A 21,780-nucleotide genomic window follows, 5' to 3' on the forward strand; every position below is an offset into this window, starting at 1 on the left:
TAAAGAACCTTTTTTCCACTATGAAGAACCTTTTCTGCATTTGAAAGTTCCATGGATGTTCAAGGTTCTTCATAGAACCACTGATGCCGATTAGAACCTTTATTTTTAAGAGTGCAGCGACTGGGTTGTTTTGACCCACAGCAGTTCAGTTAAATGTTTAACTCAACTGTTGCTTAAAATTGCCTACTTCATGCTTAAAATGAACCCAAAACAGGTTGGATTGATTAATTGAATTGATTAATATGTTCATTAAATAAACATTCAATAAGTTGAATAATTAAATAATAAACCTTTTTTTAAATTGTGTATTAATAAATGTTCACCTTTTGATTATTGCTGATGCCTAATTATGTCTCTGATTTTTAATTTACAACCTATTTTGGGTTAATTTTAATCCAGCCATACAGTATACACAGTAATTTTTAAACAATAATTGAGTTCAATAAAACTACAATTAAACATTTAACCCAGTCACTGGGTTTGTCCACATTTCTCCCAGCATTTTTCAGAGTCTGAATGTTCACCTTTTGATATATACAAGCTTTTTACAAGAAAGTTATGTCTGATTTTTAATTTACAACCTATTTTGGGTTCATTTTAAGCCAGCCATATAGTAATGTAGTAAAACAGATCAAAGCAACCCATTTGCTGAGTCTGTTCATCCAGCGCAGGGTTTTCAACCCAGCAATTTTTAGAGTGTACCTTTATGAAGCTTGAGAAACAATAATTACCTAAACAATTCAATGCACAATCGTAGCAAAAGGAAATAAACCGGATGATAATTTTTCGCATTCTGAACTCTGTCCAAACCCCTCATTAAAAGACAAAACACCAGGGCACTTGCTGTAGTGAAGCACAACACAAGTGATTGTTAAAGTTAATCATTTATGTTGTTATGAGGAAGTGAACTTTAATGCCTGAGATGCATTGAGACGATCTCCAGGAAACCATTATGTTGTTAAATAGTATATGAAACACGTACGTGAACCAGGGAAGAAAAACGGATGTATAAAACAAAAAATTAAAACTGTTTATACCAGAACGAATTGGACACATAACAAGCGAAACTGGTTTAGCGATACAGGTAATTCAAACCTTCATCTTTCATCTTTGAAAGTGATGGTTAAACATCATAAAGTTGTATTTAATTTGTATTTAATATCTTTGTGGAAGCTATTCAAGTAATATGATCTTGTTACTTATGTGTTTTCCGTTTCCACGCAGCATCTTTTAAATTAGATTTCATGTGAAGCTGTGACCATTTCCTAAAGGCAACATGAAAACAGACGACAAACTTCAGATCTTAAAGTTCTTTCTAATGCTTGTCAATTCCTTCTTTGTGGTAAGATTGAATAACTATAGATTTGTACGTTGCTGCCAAGGATTTTAAAGAGATTTCTTGAGTAAAGAATTTCTTGGACTGCAGTCAAATATATTAATCATACTTTGGACATTGACACACAGCCCGTAATATGATTAAATATGTGCTTGTTTTCTGCCAGCAACGTGCAGAGAGCGTCTTCTGCACCCGTCAAATAAAACATCTTAATTCATGCATGGCTACATGTACAAACAAGTAACAATTTACATGGTCTTGACAGATTCTTGGCATCAGCATTTTTGCGTGTTCGGCTTGGATTTTATTTGATAAGGACAGCTTTGTGAGCGTTCTCAGCTCTGGTAAGTTTGTCCTGTTTGTCGTAGTCTATCATTATTAAAATTAGGAGTTATCTTACACAATTGATGTTATTGCAATTTGCCTCAGATTACCAATAATAATGTTTTAGGACATGACGTTTTCTCTATTATAAAGTATGCTACGCCAATTTTTGGTGAATGTTTGTCCTTCAGTCTGATTTCGGTGTGGTCTCTCAGGACAGGATGTGAAGGTGGTGGCCGGGGGGCTCTTTTTCATCGGACTTCTTGTGGTTGCAGTGTCCTTGCTGGGTTGTGCCGGCGCCTATTTTGAGAACAGATGTTTCATCATATTTGTAAGCATAATTCATGCAGTGCACAAACAAGCTACACTCTAAAAAATGCTGGGTTAAAAACAACCCAACTTGGGTTATTTGGCAACCCAGTGCTGGGTAAATACTGGACAGAACACATGCCGGGTTATTGTGATCCATCTGGTTGGGTTAAATGTTTACCAAGCATGATGGGTTATTTCAAGTCAACTATTGTTTAAAAATATTATATTGGTGGCTTAAAATTGACTTATATGAACTTATGAAACACAGAATTACTAGACCCTGGTGAAAAAAACAGCATATGCTGGTAGGTATGTTTTGATGCTGGGATGCTGGTTAGGTAGGTTTTGATGCTGGTTTAAGCTGGTCCTTTGCTGGTTTTTGCTGGCCATGTTGCTGGTCAAGGACCAGCATGAACCAGCAAAGGACCAGCTTAAACCAGCACCAAAACCTACCTAACCAGCATCCCAGCATCAAAACATACCTACCAGTATATGTTGGTTTTTTCACCAGGGGAGGCAAGAGCAACAATCAAAAAATGAACATTTATTATTAAGCAAGAAAACATGGGCAAAATACAAGACAAACTGAATTTATTTGGGTGAATACAGCATAGTGTACAATAACACATACATTTAAACTCGTTTAACAAACATTGTAGACATACAAAATCTAACATTTAAAAGTAGCTTTTTAATATTAGCGTATTCAGCCATTCTCTGTAATCGCTTTTTACCGAAATAACGCTAATTCTCATGCCGATGTATCGCCGAAATCTGAGCCGGTAAATAGCTGCTGTTCGTTGGTGTAACATAGACTGTAAAAAATATAGACGTGGTGTTCGTGACGTCACCCGTAGGTTTCTGAAGAGCATTTTTGAAGCTCTTAGTGGGCGGGAGTCGGCCGTCGCCATCTTGGAATCGCGTCACCGGACGTCACTCCCGGATAATCGAAAATGGGCAAAGAAAAAAATATGTTTACAGCCTGGTACAAAAAGTGGTTTTGGTCTATATAGCTAATTTTGCCCTTCATGTCAACTGTGAGTTCTGCATAATTTATGGCATGGTCACTTGAGTGACAGGTGGATTGCCGCTGCTGTCAACGCTGTTGTGCTAGGCGGGCATGGTTTCAGCAACCAGCTCCACCCATGTCCCGCCTATTTTCGATTATCCGGGAGTGACGTGCAGTGACATGATTCTAAGATGGCGACGGCAGACTCCCGCCCACTAAGAGCTTCAAAAATGCTCTTCAGAAACCTACGGGTGATGTCACGGACACGACATCCATATTTTTTTACAGTCTATGGGTGTAACTATGAAGTTCAGACCGCGGCCTATGGAAGGCCGGATTATTAAAAATTTCTTTACACGTCACGTGTACAGACGTTATAACGCGTGTACACGTAATTGCGTGTACACGCGTTATTTCATGTACAGACGTTAATGTTTGGCCAATGGCAAGGCCGGAAACATCGAAATTTGCATAAAATTAATTAAACATATAATAGTGACGTAAATCTCTACATAATGACCTGTCAATAATTAATAATACATATAAAAGTGACGTACCAAAATACACACTAACGCACCTGGCGGTACGTCATTTTCTCTTTCCGGATATGTCAGCGCTATCTATTAGTCACATGATAATGATGTCGTATTATGACCTAGAAGGAGGCGGCATTTCAAAATACGTGCGTTAGAGGAGTTATTTAGTTTCAGTGACATATATTAAAATAGTTATTTTGATTAAAAATATAATTTACAAACTTTATTACACATGTAACAATACATATTTATTAAAATTAATTAAATTGCGAAATACATTTTAAAATACAGGTGGAAAGAAAAAAGTTTACACTGCTTAAGTGATCCCAAAATTTAACATATGGCTATTGCCCCTTTGAATTGAATGAGTTTTTGTGAAAAAGATTACGCTCAATAAAGCAATAAGCTTTAATAAAAAAAAAGTTTAGCTTTTGTAAAAACAATAACATAAAATAAATATACTTAAAATAAATAAATAAAAACTTTAAATAAATATTTTTTCACAGGTGTATTGAACGCAACAACTTTGAACACAGTTCAACCAATCACAATCGGGGAACTGTTTTTTTTTATTGCAAAATTGTACACAACAAGATGGGGAACATCCATAGGGAACATCCAACAACATAGGGTACATCCACCATAAGTAATAAAAATAATCAACATAAAACTGTAGACTGTAGTATCCATCTGCAGACCAGCAGCACTACCAGACAATGAGATTAGCATGGAGGACAACCAGGATTGTCAAAATGGGCCTAAGAGTGAATTGTTCACTTAATAAAATTATTTCTAAAATTATGCTGCTGCTGCTGCTGTGTGTGTGTGTGTGTGTTTAGATTTTTATTGAAATGTTTTTAGTTTTCATATAGAAAACTGCACATGTTTTTGGCTTTGGGGTAAACATTTCTTTTGAATCTTGTGATTAAAGTGTATTTCATATAAAACGCCCTTAAGTTTCAAGCATTATTTTATATATCATGAACAAGAAACAGGAAATAATTAAATTAAACAAATAACTATTTACAATTATATTACATTATTAATATTATTATATTAATGTTTTATAAGGCACCTTATGTTTTGCCTCAAAATGTACTTAATAATAATAAATATAATAATACACAAATAAATCAATAAATAAACAGTGTAGGTTTTGCGCATGGTTTTGCGCGCTAGTGGATGTGACTTTTATTTTGACACTGAAAATCTTGTGTTTACGCGTCTACCCGTAATTACGCGTGTACGCGTCAGAACGTCTGTACACGAAATAACGCGTGTAGACGCAATTACGTGTACACGCGTTATAACGTCTGTACACGTGACGTGTAAAGAAATTTTTAATAATCCGGCCTTCCATAGCGGCCTTGCGTTTCACTCGCAGCTGAAAGATGCCGTGACTGACGTCAAAACATGCCCATAAACAAACAGTACTGACATTGAAGAACATATTTCAACATCAAATTAAATTAAACTCAGTAACTACAACGAACAAAATCCATTTATTCTATGCAAGGCAACAGGTGCTTCCACTATGTGAAGTAACCGCTGCTAACGCAGCTGACTGACATCTCGTCCTTATGTGGCGTTGTGTAAAATAACACAATTTACAGCAGAGAAAAGACTTTATAAATGAAATAAAATGTATACAAACCTTCATTTCACTGAAGAAGTGCAAATCGGCGGCGCTGAGAAGCGGTTTCTCCTGTAGAGGACGCAAAAAGCCCGCGCTCTGACTGACTGCAGCAGGGTTGCCAGGTTTTCACTACAAAACCCTCCCATTTGCTACCCAAAAGTAGCCCAACTGCGTTTTGAGGAGGGTTCCGTCTGTAAAAATCGCGTTCTGGGCAAGCAGCAACTGGAAATGACTAAAACTGCAATTTATGGAGACTGGCTCCAAAAGGGAGTCAATCCCATAGACTCCCATGTTAAAATGCCCAACTTCACAGCAGAAAAAAATATGTTTACAGCCTGGTTCAAAAAGTGCTTTTGGTCTATATAGCTAATTTTGCCCTTCATGTCAACTGTCAACCCATCCGTTTAAATTATATTAAGCCTTAAAGTTCTGCGTAATTTAGGGCGTGGCCACTTGAGTGACAGGTGAATTGCTGCTGCTGTCACCACCGTCGGCGGGTGTGGTTTCAGCAACCAGCTTCACCCACATCCGCCTCTTTGCCCATTTTCGATTTTCCGGGAGTGACGTGCAGTGACGCGATTCCAAGATGGCGACGGCCGACTCCCGCCCACTAAGAGCTTCAAAAATGCTCTTCAGAAACCTACGGGTGACGTCACGGACACTACGTCCATATTTTTTACAGTCTATCGTTCTGGGGAGTAAAATACTTTTTGGCGGGGGTAAAATTAGTATTCCAGGGGCTAAATATTACCTATTGGAATCGCTTCAACCCGCCTACACTGTAAAAAATAAAAAACAGTTTGTTGAGTCACCTTAAAATAATTTGTTACCCTGCTGCCATAAAATTTTAAGTTCAGTCAACTAAAATAAGTTTAGTCAACTTGAAATGTTAAGTGGTACTAAGTAACAACTTAGATATTTGTGTTTGCTAAACTTAACAGATGGGTAAGTAACCCAGCTGGCTTAAAATTTTAAGTTGATTCAACTGAAATATATAAGTCGTCACTTAGTATAATTTAACATTTCAAGTTGAATAAACTTTTTTTGAGTTGACTGAACTTAAAATTTTAAGGCAGCCAGGTAACAAATTATTTTAAGTTGACTCAACAAATTGTTTTTTACAGTGTACTTGAAAAAAAAACAAAAATGTGGCAACAGTGTAAAGTAGCCCAATTGCACGAAAATCACGGACTTGGCAACACTGCTCAGCAGCTGGGTTGTTTTGTCAGAGACAGGCTTAAACCAGCGGTTAGGTAGAAAAAATTAATCTGAGTTAAAAATGACCCAGCAACTTAGTTCCAGAAAAACTACCCAGCACCTGAGTAAAAAATATATATATATATAAAAAAATAACCCAATAAAATGACCCAACAAGTTGAACCCAGCATTTGGATTAAAAAAAAACAACCCAGCATTTTTTAGAGTGTAATAACTTTTAACCTATTTCTGAGCTGCACTAAAAGCTTGCTGTTTTTCAGTATCTGTGCATCTTGGTCGTCATCATACTGGGTCAGGTTTTCATCACCGTTGTGCTATTGATACGAAGAAACAAGGCAAGTTTTTACATAAATGATTAATACCGTAAGGAAAAACACAGCTGGCTTCAACTTCACACATGAGATTCCAATGATAAAATGATTAAACAAATTGTCAAACACATGTTTTGAATGTTACCAGATTGGGGAGTTTTTGAGGGAGAATGTGGACGAGATCATTAGTCAGTACGGAGGAAATGAAACCCGATCTCAACTGTCTTGGAGACTTCTAGACAGCGTGCAGATTTCTGTACGTGGCTGACTTACACCTGAATGCAAGATGGCTATGTAATTATTATAACTATATTTTAGCTGCTATAGGAATGTGTGTGCTTTTTTTTGCTGTAGGCACAATGCTGTGGTAGGCTGACCTCAAATGAATGGAGGAATAACACAGTTATTAAGTTTCTGGGGGGGGACTGACATCTATCCTTGCTCCTGTTTTAATAATACCTGCCCTGTAATTCTGCCTGGAACATACAGATTTGGAAAAGGATCAGAGATCCATAAAACGGTAGCACATGTTGCCTTTTTTCCATCGTTACAACCTTTTGACTTATCCTCCCTGTTTTAATTTGCTCACTAATGCAGTTTGTTTTTGGTGATAGGGCTGTGAGACAGTTCTAGTGGACTGGTTAGAGATGAATATAATCTTGATATTTGGAATGGATGCTGGGCTTCTTTTGATACAGGTAAGGAGAGAGCAAAAACTTAAATGATTTTTCACACAATATGTAACCAATTAATAAACATATTGTGGGTCACATAAAAGTTAAGCATCTTGGACTTAGATTAAGTAATAAAATAAAATATAATAAAATATAATACTTGTATGTTTGTCCCTTGGAATATAAAAGTTAAAAGTTAAGAATCTTTGACTTGCACAGCAAAAATAAAAATATAAAAAGACTCCACGAAAATACTTTGTAAGTGTATAAAGTAATTCATTTTAGTGTTTGAGCTTAACTTGTATCTAACCCAAAATAAAGTAAAATAAAATAAATAAACTAAAATATATATACAAACAAACAAAAATTGATTATTCTCCATTGGAAGCACATAATGCAAAACAAGTTAATACTTATACAAAAAAAAAAAAAAAAAAAAAAAAAAAAAAGACAGAGCTTTACTTGTGTTTAACCTGGAATAAAATAAACTAAAATGAAATAATAAAAAAACAACAACAACAAAAAAAAGAAATAAGAAATAAAAAAATGTTGTATGTTTCTCCATTGGAAGTGCATAACACTATCTTTGACATAACAAAGCATCTTTGACTTGGACAGCAAAAAACAAACAAACAAATAAATAAATTGTTGTTTATTTATACTTGTAAGTGTACAATGCAATTCATTTTAGTTTTAGAGCTTTACTTGTATTTGACCGGAAATAAAATAAATGAACTAAAATAAAAATATAAAAAAATATAAAAAACATAAAAAAACAATTGTTTTATATTCTCCATTGGAAGCATATAATGCAATACAAGTTAGTAAATAATAAATAAATAAATAAAAATTTAATTCATTTTAATGACTGAGCTTTACTTGTGTTTAACCTGGAATAAAATAAAATAAAATAATAATAAAAAAAATAAATAAAAAAAATAAAAAAAAATAAATGCTGTATGTTTCTCCCTTGGAAGTGCATAACACTATCTTTGACATAAAGCATCTTAAATAATAAAAAAATAAATAAACAAACAAATAAATAATTGTTGTTTATTTATACTTTGTAAGCGCACAATGCAACTCATTTTAGTGTTAGAGCTTTACTTGTATTTAAGCGGAAATAAAATAAATAAACTAAAATAAATATATATATATATATATATACACATACATACATATATATATATATAATAAAAAAATTTATTGTTTTATATTCTGGATTGGAAGCAAACAATGCAATGCAAGTTAAGCATCTTTGACTTATACAAAAAATAAAATAAAATAAAATGAAAAACTGTTGTATGGTTCTCCCTTGGAAGTACATAACACAGTAGCTTTAAAAAGTTTTAAAAAGTTAAGCATCTTTTCTTTGATATATATATATACACACACACAAACACACACTCACACACATTATACAAGATATAATTTTTGATATTTTTTTACTGTGCAGGACACTACATTTCATTTATGTAATTGAGGATAGCAAAATCAAGTAAACTGTGACATATTATACTGAACATTTCGTCATAAAGTGGACTATCAGTAAAACTGATATCATATCTGATTTTGGATCGTTTGGTCTTGTAATGCTCAGATTCTCCAGTTTATCTTTGGCGTCCAAACCTACAAATGCATCAGCCGTAAGACGAGGGAACTGCATCCCAGTAATCTACTGAACGCCATGGAGGAGAATCCTGCAGCGCAGCCTGAACACCAGCAGTACGGCATGGAAAACCAGCACTTTGATCCTCAACCCTATGACTATGAAATGGACGCCGCCGACGCCTACTATCATCACGGTGGATATGATGACAGGAATTACGGCCAGTATGACAATCCAGAATTTTTCGAACCAGACAACAGTGAAATGTACAACCACCATCATAATTTGCAATACCAACAGAGCTATGATGACAGTTACGATCAGGGATACATGCAGCACCACAACTACCATCACAGCTACAATCCTGATGATTACTGAAGACCGATGTAACGTGATCAGATCGGGATGGGCTAATTTGCTGTTTTAAAAATAGCATTCAACAAAGCGCAAACTGCGGTATGTGCCTGACCAATGACATCTAAAACCTTCTTGTAAGACCATTGTTTTGTTTCACTGAGTTCAGGTTAGCGCCTGTTCCCAGGAGTATCATTTGTCATTGTAAAGACAACCAGCATCTTTTTCTCAAACAATTCATTCCAGACCTTAACATTTTTGCTCAGAAGTCAAAGTTCAGCATTTGATGACAGACAGATTTTATCATGTTTCTATTTTATTTTAATGCCCCATGAAAAATGTACAGGTTTTGTATAACTAGTAGTGTAATCATAAAAATACTGACCTGAAATTACAACCAATATGAGACAATCCACACAATATAACTAGCAATAATATTAAAACACTGTTATATGGCAAAAATATTATTTTAAATAAAGAATAAAAATCGATGATTTCTACTTGAAACATACATAAAAATAAACATGTTTTATATACAAACACTATATTTACATTATTTCGACTATTACTAAACAAAAAGCACACAAGCTGTGTTTAAAATGCGTGTAAACCATTACTCATCCTTTGCTTTCCGTGCCACGAAGAATCTTCGTTCTCACTTGTCATATTCGGATGATTCGAGAGGTTGTTTTGTAAATCACTGCACACTCAGACCTGCTTTATGAGTCAAGAGTTGATGTTAATGACACTGGGGGCCGTTTAGTGTGTGAATGTATCAGTGTGTGTGTCGGAAGCTGAGTCGGCGAGTCAAGAGTGGGCTTTGACTGAAGTTTGATGGACGACACTCTCTGTGGGCCATAAAGAGCGGCGTGTCTGTCCGCATGAGAGGGCCCTTTGTTACGGTCACTCTGCGGTTGATGATAGCCAGGCTGACATTACCGACCTCGTGCGGTTATGAGTTGGCAGTCATGCTTTACGACAACAGTTGACAGCGCACGCATTGATGGGGACAAAGAGAAAGTTACAAGGAGAGGAGCTTGAGATTTCCACTGCCGGTACCTGATTCTGCTCTGGACAGAGTGATGCATAGTGAGTCAGTGGAGGATTTACAGGACTGTCTGGGATGCATTGAGACGGTGACAAAAAATTATTCACAAATAGCATAAAAGGGTCTGTTAGGTTGGATTTTGAAGAAATAGTTTATCTAAAAATGAAAAGTGGGTCAGTTATTCATGACTCTTCTATGACCTATCAAGCTCTAGAAATAACAAAAAAGCATCCTAAAAACTCTGTAAATATAGTCTGTGACTCATGGAAAATATTCTAAAGCCAAATAGCAGCTTTGTGCAAAACATATCAAATTGTAAGTTAATATTTACCGAAATCTCTCTCAAGTCTCATTTGTTCTGCACTTATAGTGTGACAATGGCCTATCGAGCTAAACATAGTCCGTATGACTCATAGGAAATATTCTGAAGCCAAATGGCATCTTTGTGCAGAACATATAGAACTTTAAGTTGATATTTACTGAAATTTTGCTCAAATCTCATTTGCATTTTTTTTTAAATCTAATTGGCACATGAAATTAATTAATTGAACTGCATTGCATACAAAGTATCAAACCAAGCAAACCAAATGCAAAAACAGCTGATCTTTTTTCTTTTTTTTGCACTAATTCCAACTGGTATTAAGTAATTTCACACAGGTCTAGTTCATCACTTTTAATATAAACTATGGAAGCCCATTTACACCACTGAATAAGAAATAAAAAATGACCGGTCAGTGGCGCAGGTGTCGACCTGCGCATTAGTCCCATGGAGGAGCTCAAGGATAAAAGGAGAAGTTCCTCCGTGGGACTCAAGACCTCAGTGGCGCAGGTGTCGCTCATTCCCACGGCTCTCGGCCCCGCCCCACTTGTTACAATGGTAATTGCAAACTTTTCTCTCACAATTCTGATGACTTCTCACAATTGCGAGTTTACATCTTTTTTTTTTTCACAAAATTGTGAGATGTAAACTCACAACTGTGAGTAAAAAAGTCAGAATTGCAAAACAGAAATTGCAATTTAGAGAAATAAAGTTGCATTTCTGTTGCGACTTTATATAAACTTAAAATTCTGACATTTTTTCTATGAATTGCATGATAAAAACTTGAATTTCTGACTTTTTTCCTCGGAATTGCTTGATATAAACTCGCAATTGTGAGTTGTAAAGTCAGAATTGCAAAACAAACTTGCAATTCAGAAAAATAAAATTGCATTTCTGTTGCAACTTTATATAAACTCAAAATTCTGACATTTTGTCCTCAGAATTGCATGATAAAAATTTTTATATTTTGACTTTTTGCATGATAAAACTTGCAATTGTGATTTAAAAGTCTTGAATTTCTGACTTTTGTTGCCTTTATATAAACAGAATTGTTTTGAGATATAAAAAATTTTTATATTTTGACTTTTTGCAATTGTGAGTTGTAAAGCCCAATTTGCAAAGTGAACACGCAGTAAAATAAAGTTGCATTTCTGTTGCAACTTCATATAAACTCAAAATTCTGGCTTTTTTCTCAGAATTGGGTGATAAAAACTTGGAATTTGACTTTTTTTTCTTCAGAATTGCAAAACAAACTTGCAATTCGGAAAAATAAAGTTGCAATTCTGTTGCAACTTTATATAAACTCAAAATTCTGACATTTTGTCCTCAGAATTGCATGATAAAAAATTTTATATTTTGACTTTTTTCCTCAGAATTGTGAGAAATAAACTCTAAATTGTAAGTTATAAAGTCAGAATTGCAATACAAACTTGCAATTTGGAGAAATAAAGTAGTAATTCTGCTGTGACTTTATATTTATATTTTGTGAGTTTATATCTCACAACTCTGACTTTTTAACACAATTGCCAGTTAAGTCAGAATTGTGAGATATAAACTCGCATTTGTGAGTTAAGACTGAATTGAGTTATTTTCATAAATTGCAATTGCGAGTTTATATCAAGCAATTCTAAGAAAAAATCAGAATTGTGAGTTTATATCATGAATTCTGACTTCATAACTCGCAATTATGAGTTTATATGACGCAATTTTGAGAAAAAAACTCATAATTGCAAGTTTGTATCATGCAATTTTGAGTCAGAATTGAGAGAAAAAGTCACAATAACCTTTGTTTTTTCTATTCAGTGGCAGAAATGGTCTTTCATACAAACCCATTTTTTTAAATTATCTACAACATATCTATTTTATACTTTTTTTTGTGAAAAGTTTTGCCTGAAAAGTGTGTTTGTGCTTCATGTCTTCAAAATAAGATAACTTGGTGTGATATTTCATTATATAATGCACTGAAAATCATACATTAAGTGCAGCTTAAGCGCTCAAACACTTCTTGGGCCTTTTGTTGTGCGGAAAGCAGCAGCATAAACATTGACAAATCTATCTAATCTGAACACTGAAAGATCGATTCTAATCTACTCAATTAGTCTTAATCTCCTGACAATGTTATTTAGTTACAGCGAGGAAAGAAAACAGACACCGGAATAGAAGAAGCGAGAGATGCTATAGCAAGTGAGATTGAATTATGGGACATGAGTCATGTTGTTGTTACATCTTTATCATGTGAGCTCTATTCTCATGCTCTCTGGGTTTCCCCATGTTGTCATGAAAACAATCAGCTCTTGTTGTGCCGCTGGAGTGTGCAAGGCCAAACTAATTAATAAAAAACGCAGTCGGACCAATGACCCGGATTGGAGACCCTCTCAAGATGGACAGAGATGTTCAGCCAAAGTGTGAGATTGTGAGATTTTGGACGTGTTGCATCTAGAAACGCCTCTTTAGAAGAACCGGTTCTTGCTCCCGTCAGGTTTAGTATTGGCTAATAAATGAGTAGTAAACGGCAAAAATCTTGGCACTGTTGTCCACGCTCTAAATCAAACGTGTTTCCAGACAAGCCCGTGCTCTGTTCCAAAGATGTTTTCTGGTGCAAAATAAACCACCGTCCTCATGCAATGGGGGCACTGGCACAAAAAAGCCATTTGTCCTCCTCGCGGAGGCCTGCAGGACCAGCGGCGTTCCTCAAAGCCAACAAGCCGCCGCGGGCATCGCAGCAGACCAGCCTATGTGCTCATCAAAGAGCCACACTTCCTGCCGGATGAAATCATTAAGGATCTCCCATGGTTTTAAGGATGGCATCCCAGAATAACAGACTCATTGATTGGTTATGCTCAACACAAGTTGCGATTTGCCTCTTCAGCGTAATGTTTTTGTGGTGAGCAGGTACGGCTTGATGAGTAAGTCTAGAAACATCTCATGCATCCCTTCTGGAACAGGCAAAATATTCCCTTCATTGTCCGCTTCATAAACCTGGAGATTTCCACCACAAAATACTGCATTTCCAATGAGTTTCCTCATGCATTTTTAATTTAAACCTCCGTGTCTGCACACCCTAAAGAATCCAGCCACGCCCTGTAAGGATACCACATGTTGATGGAAAAATAGGCTTTGTTAGGTCTTGTTTACTAACTGGTTAACAGACAAAGACTAACAGACTGCTTACCTGTCCTGTTGGCTGCTGGAGCTGGGATCAAGGTCCCCTTGCGCAGCTCCGCTGTGGGGCCCGGTTCTGCTTTCTTCAGCCTCGTCATAGGGCTCATTCAGGTTGACTTCATGCATTCTTTGCGCACAACATCGGCTTCTTCTGAATACCTGCGGATAGGTATAGATTAAGATAACTTTGATGGATGACAAGTACTTTCTATCATAATTGACCTCACTGCATTGAGACGTGCAAAATGTTCTCAAAGCAGAGCGCTGTCAGTGCAAAAATGCCAAAAATTTCATTGAACGCCTTCAGGGCTTCCTCAAAATTGTGACGCAAGCAGCTGCTGGTAAACATAGTACATTTACTATGTAAGAGTATATAAGGGTAACTTACCATCCTGACACTGAGGACCAAAAGCGTCATGCTGGGGATGATGAGCAGCGCCAAGAGGCCGTGAATTGCTCCGTTCATACCGTTCTGCTGTCTACTTTTGCCTGGCAGAACATAAAAGCACATTGCTTTTTTAGCACTTAAGTTTGCAGTATACTATAGCATCAAGACACTTTGAATACCACACCCATATGTGTTCGTTGAGCATTTCATTTCAAAAGCACTGGCATTAATGAGTTGTTTAATCTCTTTATTTTTCTTGGAAGGCTTTCCACTAGATTTTGGGAAATGGCTGTGGGGATTCGGTTTCATTTAGACAGAACAGCATCAGAAAGTCAGTGTTAGCCTCCTCAATGCCGTTAATGAAGAGCAACTGTCGTTGCTAGAACGAAGGCAAAAAATTGTTGTAATGACGATAATTAAGTTAAGCTATAATGGCGATAATAGCTTTTTAAATTGTGATTTTACTGTTGGCCATGAGAATATTATATGAAAAAAGATAATACTGCAAGATATTAACAATGGACTAATTTCTGGATTTTTTTCAAACAAGCCAATCATAGTTTATATTATATCATGCATTCCAAAGCATTTTGAACTCCTTTGACAAAAATATCGGAAATATTATTTGACATTTAAAATTTAAATAATTTAATGGTTCTCTGATGTCAGTTAAACAAATAAAATATTTTAATATTTTTAGTAGGTGTTTATTATTTGGATTTTTATTTTTGTTTTAATTTTAGATTTTAGATATTAATTTAATTATTAGCTTTTAATCAGTTCACAAACCACCTGCAGTTTCCTCACAAACCCGAATTTAGGAAACCATTTATTATATTATTATCATTTTGAGAGGTTTATCTACTTAAGCGGTGCTAGCTGAAATTGAATAAAAACTGGCAAAATTAAGTGCTTTTAATAATGTTACTAGAGCACATCCTATATATACATACATATATATATACAGTAGTCAGCATTTGATAGATCAAAACCTTTCATCAAAGTTGTCCTAATATCAAAACAATGCCAGTTCTTGTCTTAGGGCAACTCTGATGAACTTTTTTGAATCACTTCAAATGTTGACTACTGTATATATATATATATATATATGTGTGTGTGTGTGTGTGTGTGTGTGTGAGAGAGAGGTTAATATATTTTAGACACAACATAAATGAAAAATTACAACTTGACACAAATGCTAATCAGAATTCAGTAAGCAAATAGGTTCTTTCCGTATTTAAAGCACAATGCATTAAGTAAACACGCACAGTGAATAAATGAAGCATAAATAATTCATAATACTGTATAGCAATAGTGTAGTTATAATAATGTTATTATTTTAGGAGCTCAGGTTCTCACAACAAGGACAGTTGTCACATATTCTATTAAATGTTGAGACAGGATAAAATTCATATTATATTAAAATGTGAGTGAGTGTGTGTTTGTGTGTGAGATTGTGGACCACAAAACTAGTCATAAGAGTAATTTTTTTTTAAATTAAGATTTATTCATCTGAAAGCTGAATAGCTTTCCACTGATGTATGGTTGGTTAGGATAGGTCGAATATTTGGCCAAAATCCAAATATTTAAAAACCTGCAATCTGAGGGTGCAAAAAAATCTAAATATTGAGAAAATCACCTTTAAAGTTGTCCAAATTAAGTTCTTAGCAATGCATATTACTAATCAAAAATTACATTTCGATATATTTACAATAGGACATGATCTTTACTTAATATTCTAATGATTTTTGGCATAAAAGAAAAATCGATAAGATTGACCCATATAATGTATTGGCTACTGCTACAAATATACAAGACATAAAAAACCAAGAAAACACGGCAAAAATCTTGAATTAAAAAAAAAATTAGCACAGTAAGAGGTTCAAGTCTGGGCTTTGTGAAGGCCTGTCAAGTTTAAGCCACACCAGGACAATCCATGCTGGACGGTCCATGCTGACGGTCCATGCTGGACGGTCTCACAATTCTCTAGAATTGTATTGCATGCTTGGTTAGTGCTAACACTCCTCTTTTACAAAAAACATATCTTCTGATTTACCCGGTGTATGTTTTGCACACATGTGCTCAAATTTTGCATGCATGTGCTCAAGTTTTAAATTCACATGCAGCCAAGATGGAATCGGCCTCCTTGGAACTTTGAAAAAGCAGTTTTCTGGAGAATTGGTTTTACATATCCGTTCTTTGTGTTATCATCTTTACATCCGTTCTGCAGAATTCTAATTTTTCCTTCCAAAAAAGATCCCATCTATGTCTGCTCATGCATCATATTCATTAGACAAAGCATATCTTGCACATTCACCTGGTGTGAAAGGAGGCGCTGGGGGAGTCTGGCAAGGAGGAGGCGTGCAGTCTTGAAACTTGCCCATTGCGGATCCAGCCGCTGTAAGAACCTCTTTAACATGGTTGAAGTAACGTCTAGTTGGCCACTTTCCCCGTCTGTAGTGGCACTCGAATGTTTGCATTGTCACCTCCTAGGGAAGACAAACAAACGAGAGTGAACCGACAGCCACGACAACGTTTCGAAGAATGCGAGTGTAAACGCAAGGAAATTACCAGCTCGTCATTGTCCAGAGTGAAACGAAAACCCTCCAGCATTGTTATAAAAATAGTGATGTTCGCTTTATTGGTTGACAGGTTGCCAAACTTGAGGGCCAGTGTTTTTAAACTGCTTTCGACGTGATACAGGTTCACATACAGCCAGCAAGCTCCACCCTTAGATATTACAAAAGAAAAATGCTTATAGGCGTCACTTCTGGAACTGTCACAAACCACAACAGCTCTGTAATACATAATGTTTTATCTCATAATGGCACTTAAATGTACTTGGACACTTAAGATGCACTTAAAAATGCAATCATGCAATTGCATGATATTAAAGCCGAGTGGAATTTGTTTGAAACAAACATGCATATTAATGCAAAAACATTTAATAAAATACGAAGCTGGGTAGATTACTTACACATTGCAGTCTGTTACTGTTTCCAAATTACATGACAAAAATTGTAGTCAGTAATGTAATCCGTTTAATACACATTTTAGGTAATATAATCAGACTACTTTTGACCTAACTCGTTTATCACATTGATTTAAATAGGACAATCTAGTACCAGATTAATATAAAAATACAAAGAGTAAGAAAATATATTCCATTTGTTATTATTAACAACATGAAGTGCATTAAACATTATATACGGACAAAGTTGACCAGACCTGGGTTTGTGAAGGAACTGCCAAGATTTTTAAAAGCTAATAATTAATTAAATAACAAAAAAATGGCCAATTAAAATAACTAATTTTAAAATCAATCAAAATGAAACACTTACTAAAAAAATTAAATATTTTATTTGTTTACCTCATGTCATGTGATCAATAGCCAACGTCAGAGAACCAATGAACACGCAAATGTGGTACTTAATTATTAAAATATTTATTTTATAATCTCAAAAATACTTCAAGTGAAAATATTAGGTGAAAGAGAATGAGATGAGAAAACTTTTTTTGTGCATTTGTACATCTTAAAGCTTTCTAAAGACATAGAAATACATGGTTAAACAACCTACAGAGTGATAATTCAAATAAAAATGAATGTTCATCAGTAGTTGATGCAATGTTGAAACAATTGTTAGACCTGAAATGATTTAATGACTGATCTCTGTGTAAATATCCACAAAACTTGAAGACTTTCTGAGTGTATATAGGATGTTTTAGAAAGGTTGTAGGATGTTTTAGAAAGAAGAAAATTAAAAGATAATATTAAGATTAATAATTTATTGCTATTGTGTAAATAACGTGCAAACGTAATCCATATAATGTAATCCATGTAATCCAAAATTGTAGTCTGATTACAAGTATTTTAAAATGTAATTTAATTAAGTACTTAATTTTTGGAATCTGATTACGTAATCCAGATTACATGTAAATAGTTACTACCCAGCTCTGACAAAATATTCTGAAATATGTAAAGCTTTTAACACAGTTTACAAATGTATGTGAACCACACCTGCTAGGAGAACTAACTTTATGCATTCACTAAAATTCACTTTGACATCAGTTAGTTAAAAGTCATCGCAAAAAAACCCCCAAAAAACAGAAAAGTCAAGTTACACTCTTAAAAATAAAGGTCCTTTTTTTTTTTTTGGTATTGACTGTTCCAAAAAGGAATCTTGAACATTCATGGAACCTTTCAAATGCAGAAAGGATTCTTTAAGTTTTAAAATGTTCTTTTAAATGGTTCTTTTAAGAACTGTTCACTGAAAGGTTCTTTAATGAACCAAAAATGGTTCTTCTAAGACATCACCACAAAAGCACCCCTTCGGAGCTTTTATTTTCAAGAGTGTAGTTCTGAGATAAGCTTTAGCATGGTTTGATATTTTATCTAACACAAATAAAATTCATACATTAAATGTGGCTCAAAATGTGCAAATATGAGTTTTAGACTACTGTAAATGTATCCAAATGAACAATAGAGCAAACTCAGTCAACCGTGTCATCAAATATTAGCATTTATCACGCTTACCACATCCTTGGTGATAAAGCGGATAGGTATTCTGTAGTCACTGGGAATGTTTTCACTCTGTTGGTTTGAAAAACACAAAAATTGGTTGGTTTTACATCGTGGCTAGCAAAAAATTGCAAATGTTATGGATTCCTCTGCTGGGAAAAACAGCTAAAACTAGATGGTTTGTTGATCTTCCAGCCTGACTAGATGAAAAACACGCTCAAATTCTCTCTAAAACAGCTTTCAGATCAGCTTGAGAGACCAATAAACCACCTCAAGCTGTTTTTGAACTTTTCCTCTAGCAGGGTTGCACAAAGTAAGAACATGGCAAGACAACAACGATGATAAAACTCCTTACCAGTGTATCCAGCGTGGCAACATCATCTGTTAAAGGGCTTCCGAAAACACCTGAGCAGGTCACAAGCCCAGAAAAAAGCAACACTAATACACAAATGCTTTCTCCAATCTACAACGAGAAAGTCTCAATGTAGTTACAGTGATAGAGATAGTAAATAACTAATAGATGCCCAAAACCTATCCAGTCTAAACATGATCACAAGATACTTCCTAATCGTTTGGTTAAACTACCCATATAAGTGATGAAAAGTAATCAACGATTGCATAATTTGTTAGAAAGTAAGTTGAGCTACGGCGCATTTGGTTACGCTGTGGGTGTGCGTGCGCGTCTCCAAAAGTGCGTGTACTCACCTTAACCTCCCTCATGTGGAACATGGGAATATTAAAAACAATTCAGCCGTGACTCCTTACTTTCTTCGCTTTCCCTGACAACGGAATGCAGGCATGTTTCCACCTGTACATCTGACTGGAGATAATCACAGGACGGGCTCGGAATCAGTGGTTTTGGCGTGTCTTTCTCCTCTGGTCCCGATGGAGAGCATGGCGTGCTCAGTACGCGACGCCTGTGCGCAATTTCGCCCTGCAGCGCTTCTCTGAATTGAATGGGGGCGGATGGACTTGTCCTCTGTGTTTAAGAGGTAGGGCGCTTTGACTCACTGATAATGTGTAAAATAGAGAAAACTATTCAAGGGAACTTGGCTGACTCATCCAGACTTCAATCACAAGTGACACATGCGAGTTTCGTACGAAAAAAAAAGAAAATTAAAGGTTAAACCAGCCTCAAACAGTTTGGTGGTCCTGGCTGATTTCAGCTGGCACACTAGTACTTCAAAGTCTAAAACCAACCATTCCAAATGATACGATAAGTACCTTAAATCTGCTAAGAAATGGCCAAAATCAGATGAAAAGTGCCCCAAATCAACCTGATGAGCCAGAAAGTGACCAAACGACCAGAAACCAGACAACAGAACAGACTGACCAGCTGTAAAGTACCCAAAGTGCTCTAAAAGCAACCGAGAAGCTGAAAAGTACCCAAAACCCCTGACCAGGCTAGTTCAGATAAGACGTCTCTTGAGATTTTTGGATGGTTTACACATAATATGTGACCCTGCACCACAAAACCAGTCTTAAGTTGTATGGGTATATTTGTAGCTATTGCCAAAAATACATTGTATGGGTCAGAATGATCAAATTTTACGCCAAAAATCATTAGGATGTTTGGAAATTAATATCAGTATAATAAAAGTTAATTTTTGATTAGTAATATGCATTGCTAAGAACTTTGACAAGGTGATTTTCTCAATATTTTGATTTTTTTGCACCCTCAGATTGCAGGTTTTCAAATAGTTGTACTATCCTAACAAACCATACATCACTAAAAAAACACATTTATTCAGCTTTTAGATGATGCACAAGTCTTAATTTAAAAAAAACTGATCATTATGACTGGTTTTGTGGTCTAGACTTGACTTAATTACTTTAGCACCCTGATAAAACACAAACTAGTTTGCTTATCTCTCAGCCTAAAAACCTGGCAACTTTAGGACCAGCTAAGATGTTTGCTGTTTAACAAGGTAATAACGGTGTGTAATTACATGGTGATCCACAAAATAACTGCACAAAAGTACATGTAGTTCATCATTAATACTGAATAATTACCAGTATTAATACAAATTACCATTAAAGCACAAAATATACTTTAATGAGCAGCCCAAAAATTAATAAAAAACCTCATAATCTATCTATTTATCTACCTTCCTACACACACTCTCACTTGTACATGTGATGTTAATTATAATTTAAATATATTGTTTAATAATTGAATTTAAATTGTTACATTAATTGAACATTAATGCAATAGGTTTCATGAAAATGCAATAAATGTGTGACCATGGACCACAAAACTCTGGAAAATCTGTAATCTGATGGTGCCAATATATATATATATATATATATATATTAAGAAACGTTGTCCCAATGTATAAAAAGTTCTTAGCAATGCATACTAATCAAAAATTACGTTTTGGTATATTTACAGTAGTAAATTTACAAAATATCTTCATGGAATATGATCTTTACTTAATATCCTAATGATTTTTGGCATAAAAGAAAAAAAAAAAAAAGACAATTTTGACCCATATTTTTGGCTATTGCTACAAATATACCCATGCTACTTAAGAATGGTTTTGTGGTCCAGGGTCACATAAAATATGTAATTGTTCATTAATTCATAATTCACTTACTGTCAAACTATTCCAAACATAACCTTATTTTAATCAAAAACAAATCTACTGTATATTCTTCTAACTAAAAATAAAGCATTTGTTTTCGCAATTAAACATCAATTGGACAGAACCCGTTTGAAGTGCTGCGTAATTAAATCCCACCTAGGTTGTAAAATTTCACTCAAATTAAACTCAATTAAAAGTCATGTTTCAACAAACCCAAGCGTGCAGTCATGATGTGTGTGCACTGCCACCTTGTGGCGCCTAACAACTCCTTTTCAACTTTCATTTATGAAATGCATGACTGACAGGTGGATTAAGCTTTAAAGGGATGGGTGTATCCCACACTTGTTAAGAGACAATATAGGGTGAAGTTTAAAATTAATATTAAACATCTTGCATAAAAAAAAAACAACAACATTCCACCCTTTCACGTTAATACAAAA

The 21,780-nt window shown here is 35.1% G+C and overlaps 2 protein-coding genes across 2 annotated transcripts; one reads left to right on the forward strand and one right to left on the reverse strand.

Annotated features, from left to right (window-relative positions):
• The first annotated feature begins 916 nt into the window (after nucleotides 1-916).
• si:ch73-139j3.4 (CD82 antigen) lies at nucleotides 917-10,499 on the forward strand. Its single transcript, XM_051107042.1, is given in 10 exon segments — nucleotides 917-1,084; nucleotides 1,225-1,342; nucleotides 1,602-1,680; nucleotides 1,876-1,991; nucleotides 6,632-6,706; nucleotides 6,831-6,938; nucleotides 7,037-7,099; nucleotides 7,101-7,202; nucleotides 7,297-7,380; nucleotides 8,957-10,499. Coding segments are annotated over 9 exon segments (1,080 nt in total). The 5' UTR covers nucleotides 917-1,084; nucleotides 1,225-1,276; the 3' UTR covers nucleotides 9,344-10,499.
• Nucleotides 10,500-11,797: 1,298 nt separating this feature from the next.
• On the reverse strand, nucleotides 11,798-20,296 carry kitlgb (kit ligand b). Its single transcript, XM_051108164.1, has 8 exons — nucleotides 19,461-20,296; nucleotides 19,111-19,218; nucleotides 18,771-18,827; nucleotides 16,808-16,966; nucleotides 16,554-16,725; nucleotides 14,237-14,337; nucleotides 13,859-14,007; nucleotides 11,798-13,767 (listed from the first exon to the last, which is right to left on the reverse strand). The coding sequence occupies exons 1-8, from the start codon at nucleotides 19,482-19,484 to the stop codon at nucleotides 13,725-13,727; spliced, it is 813 nt and encodes a 270-aa protein (XP_050964121.1). The 5' UTR covers nucleotides 19,485-20,296; the 3' UTR covers nucleotides 11,798-13,724.
• Between the last annotated feature and the right edge of the window lie 1,484 nt (nucleotides 20,297-21,780).

This window comes from Labeo rohita, chromosome 4 (genome assembly GCF_022985175.1).
Source record: "Labeo rohita strain BAU-BD-2019 chromosome 4, IGBB_LRoh.1.0, whole genome shotgun sequence".
NCBI classification, from domain to species: domain Eukaryota; kingdom Metazoa; phylum Chordata; class Actinopteri; order Cypriniformes; family Cyprinidae; genus Labeo; species Labeo rohita.

What these genes read in the sequence shown, in the direction of transcription:
- kitlgb (XM_051108164.1), bottom strand. Translation starts at nt 19,484, where the DNA reads ATGTTCCACATGAGGGAGGTTAAG. An exon ending in GCTTTATCACCAAGGATGTG is followed by an intron (nt 16,967 to 18,770) that starts GTAAGCGTGATA and finishes GTAATATCTAAG; the next exon opens with GGTGGAGCTTGCTGGCTGTA. An exon ending in TCCAGCAGCCAACAGGACAG is followed by an intron (nt 13,768 to 13,858) that starts GTAAGCAGTCTG and finishes GTATCCTTACAG; the next exon opens with GGCGTGGCTGGATTCTTTAG.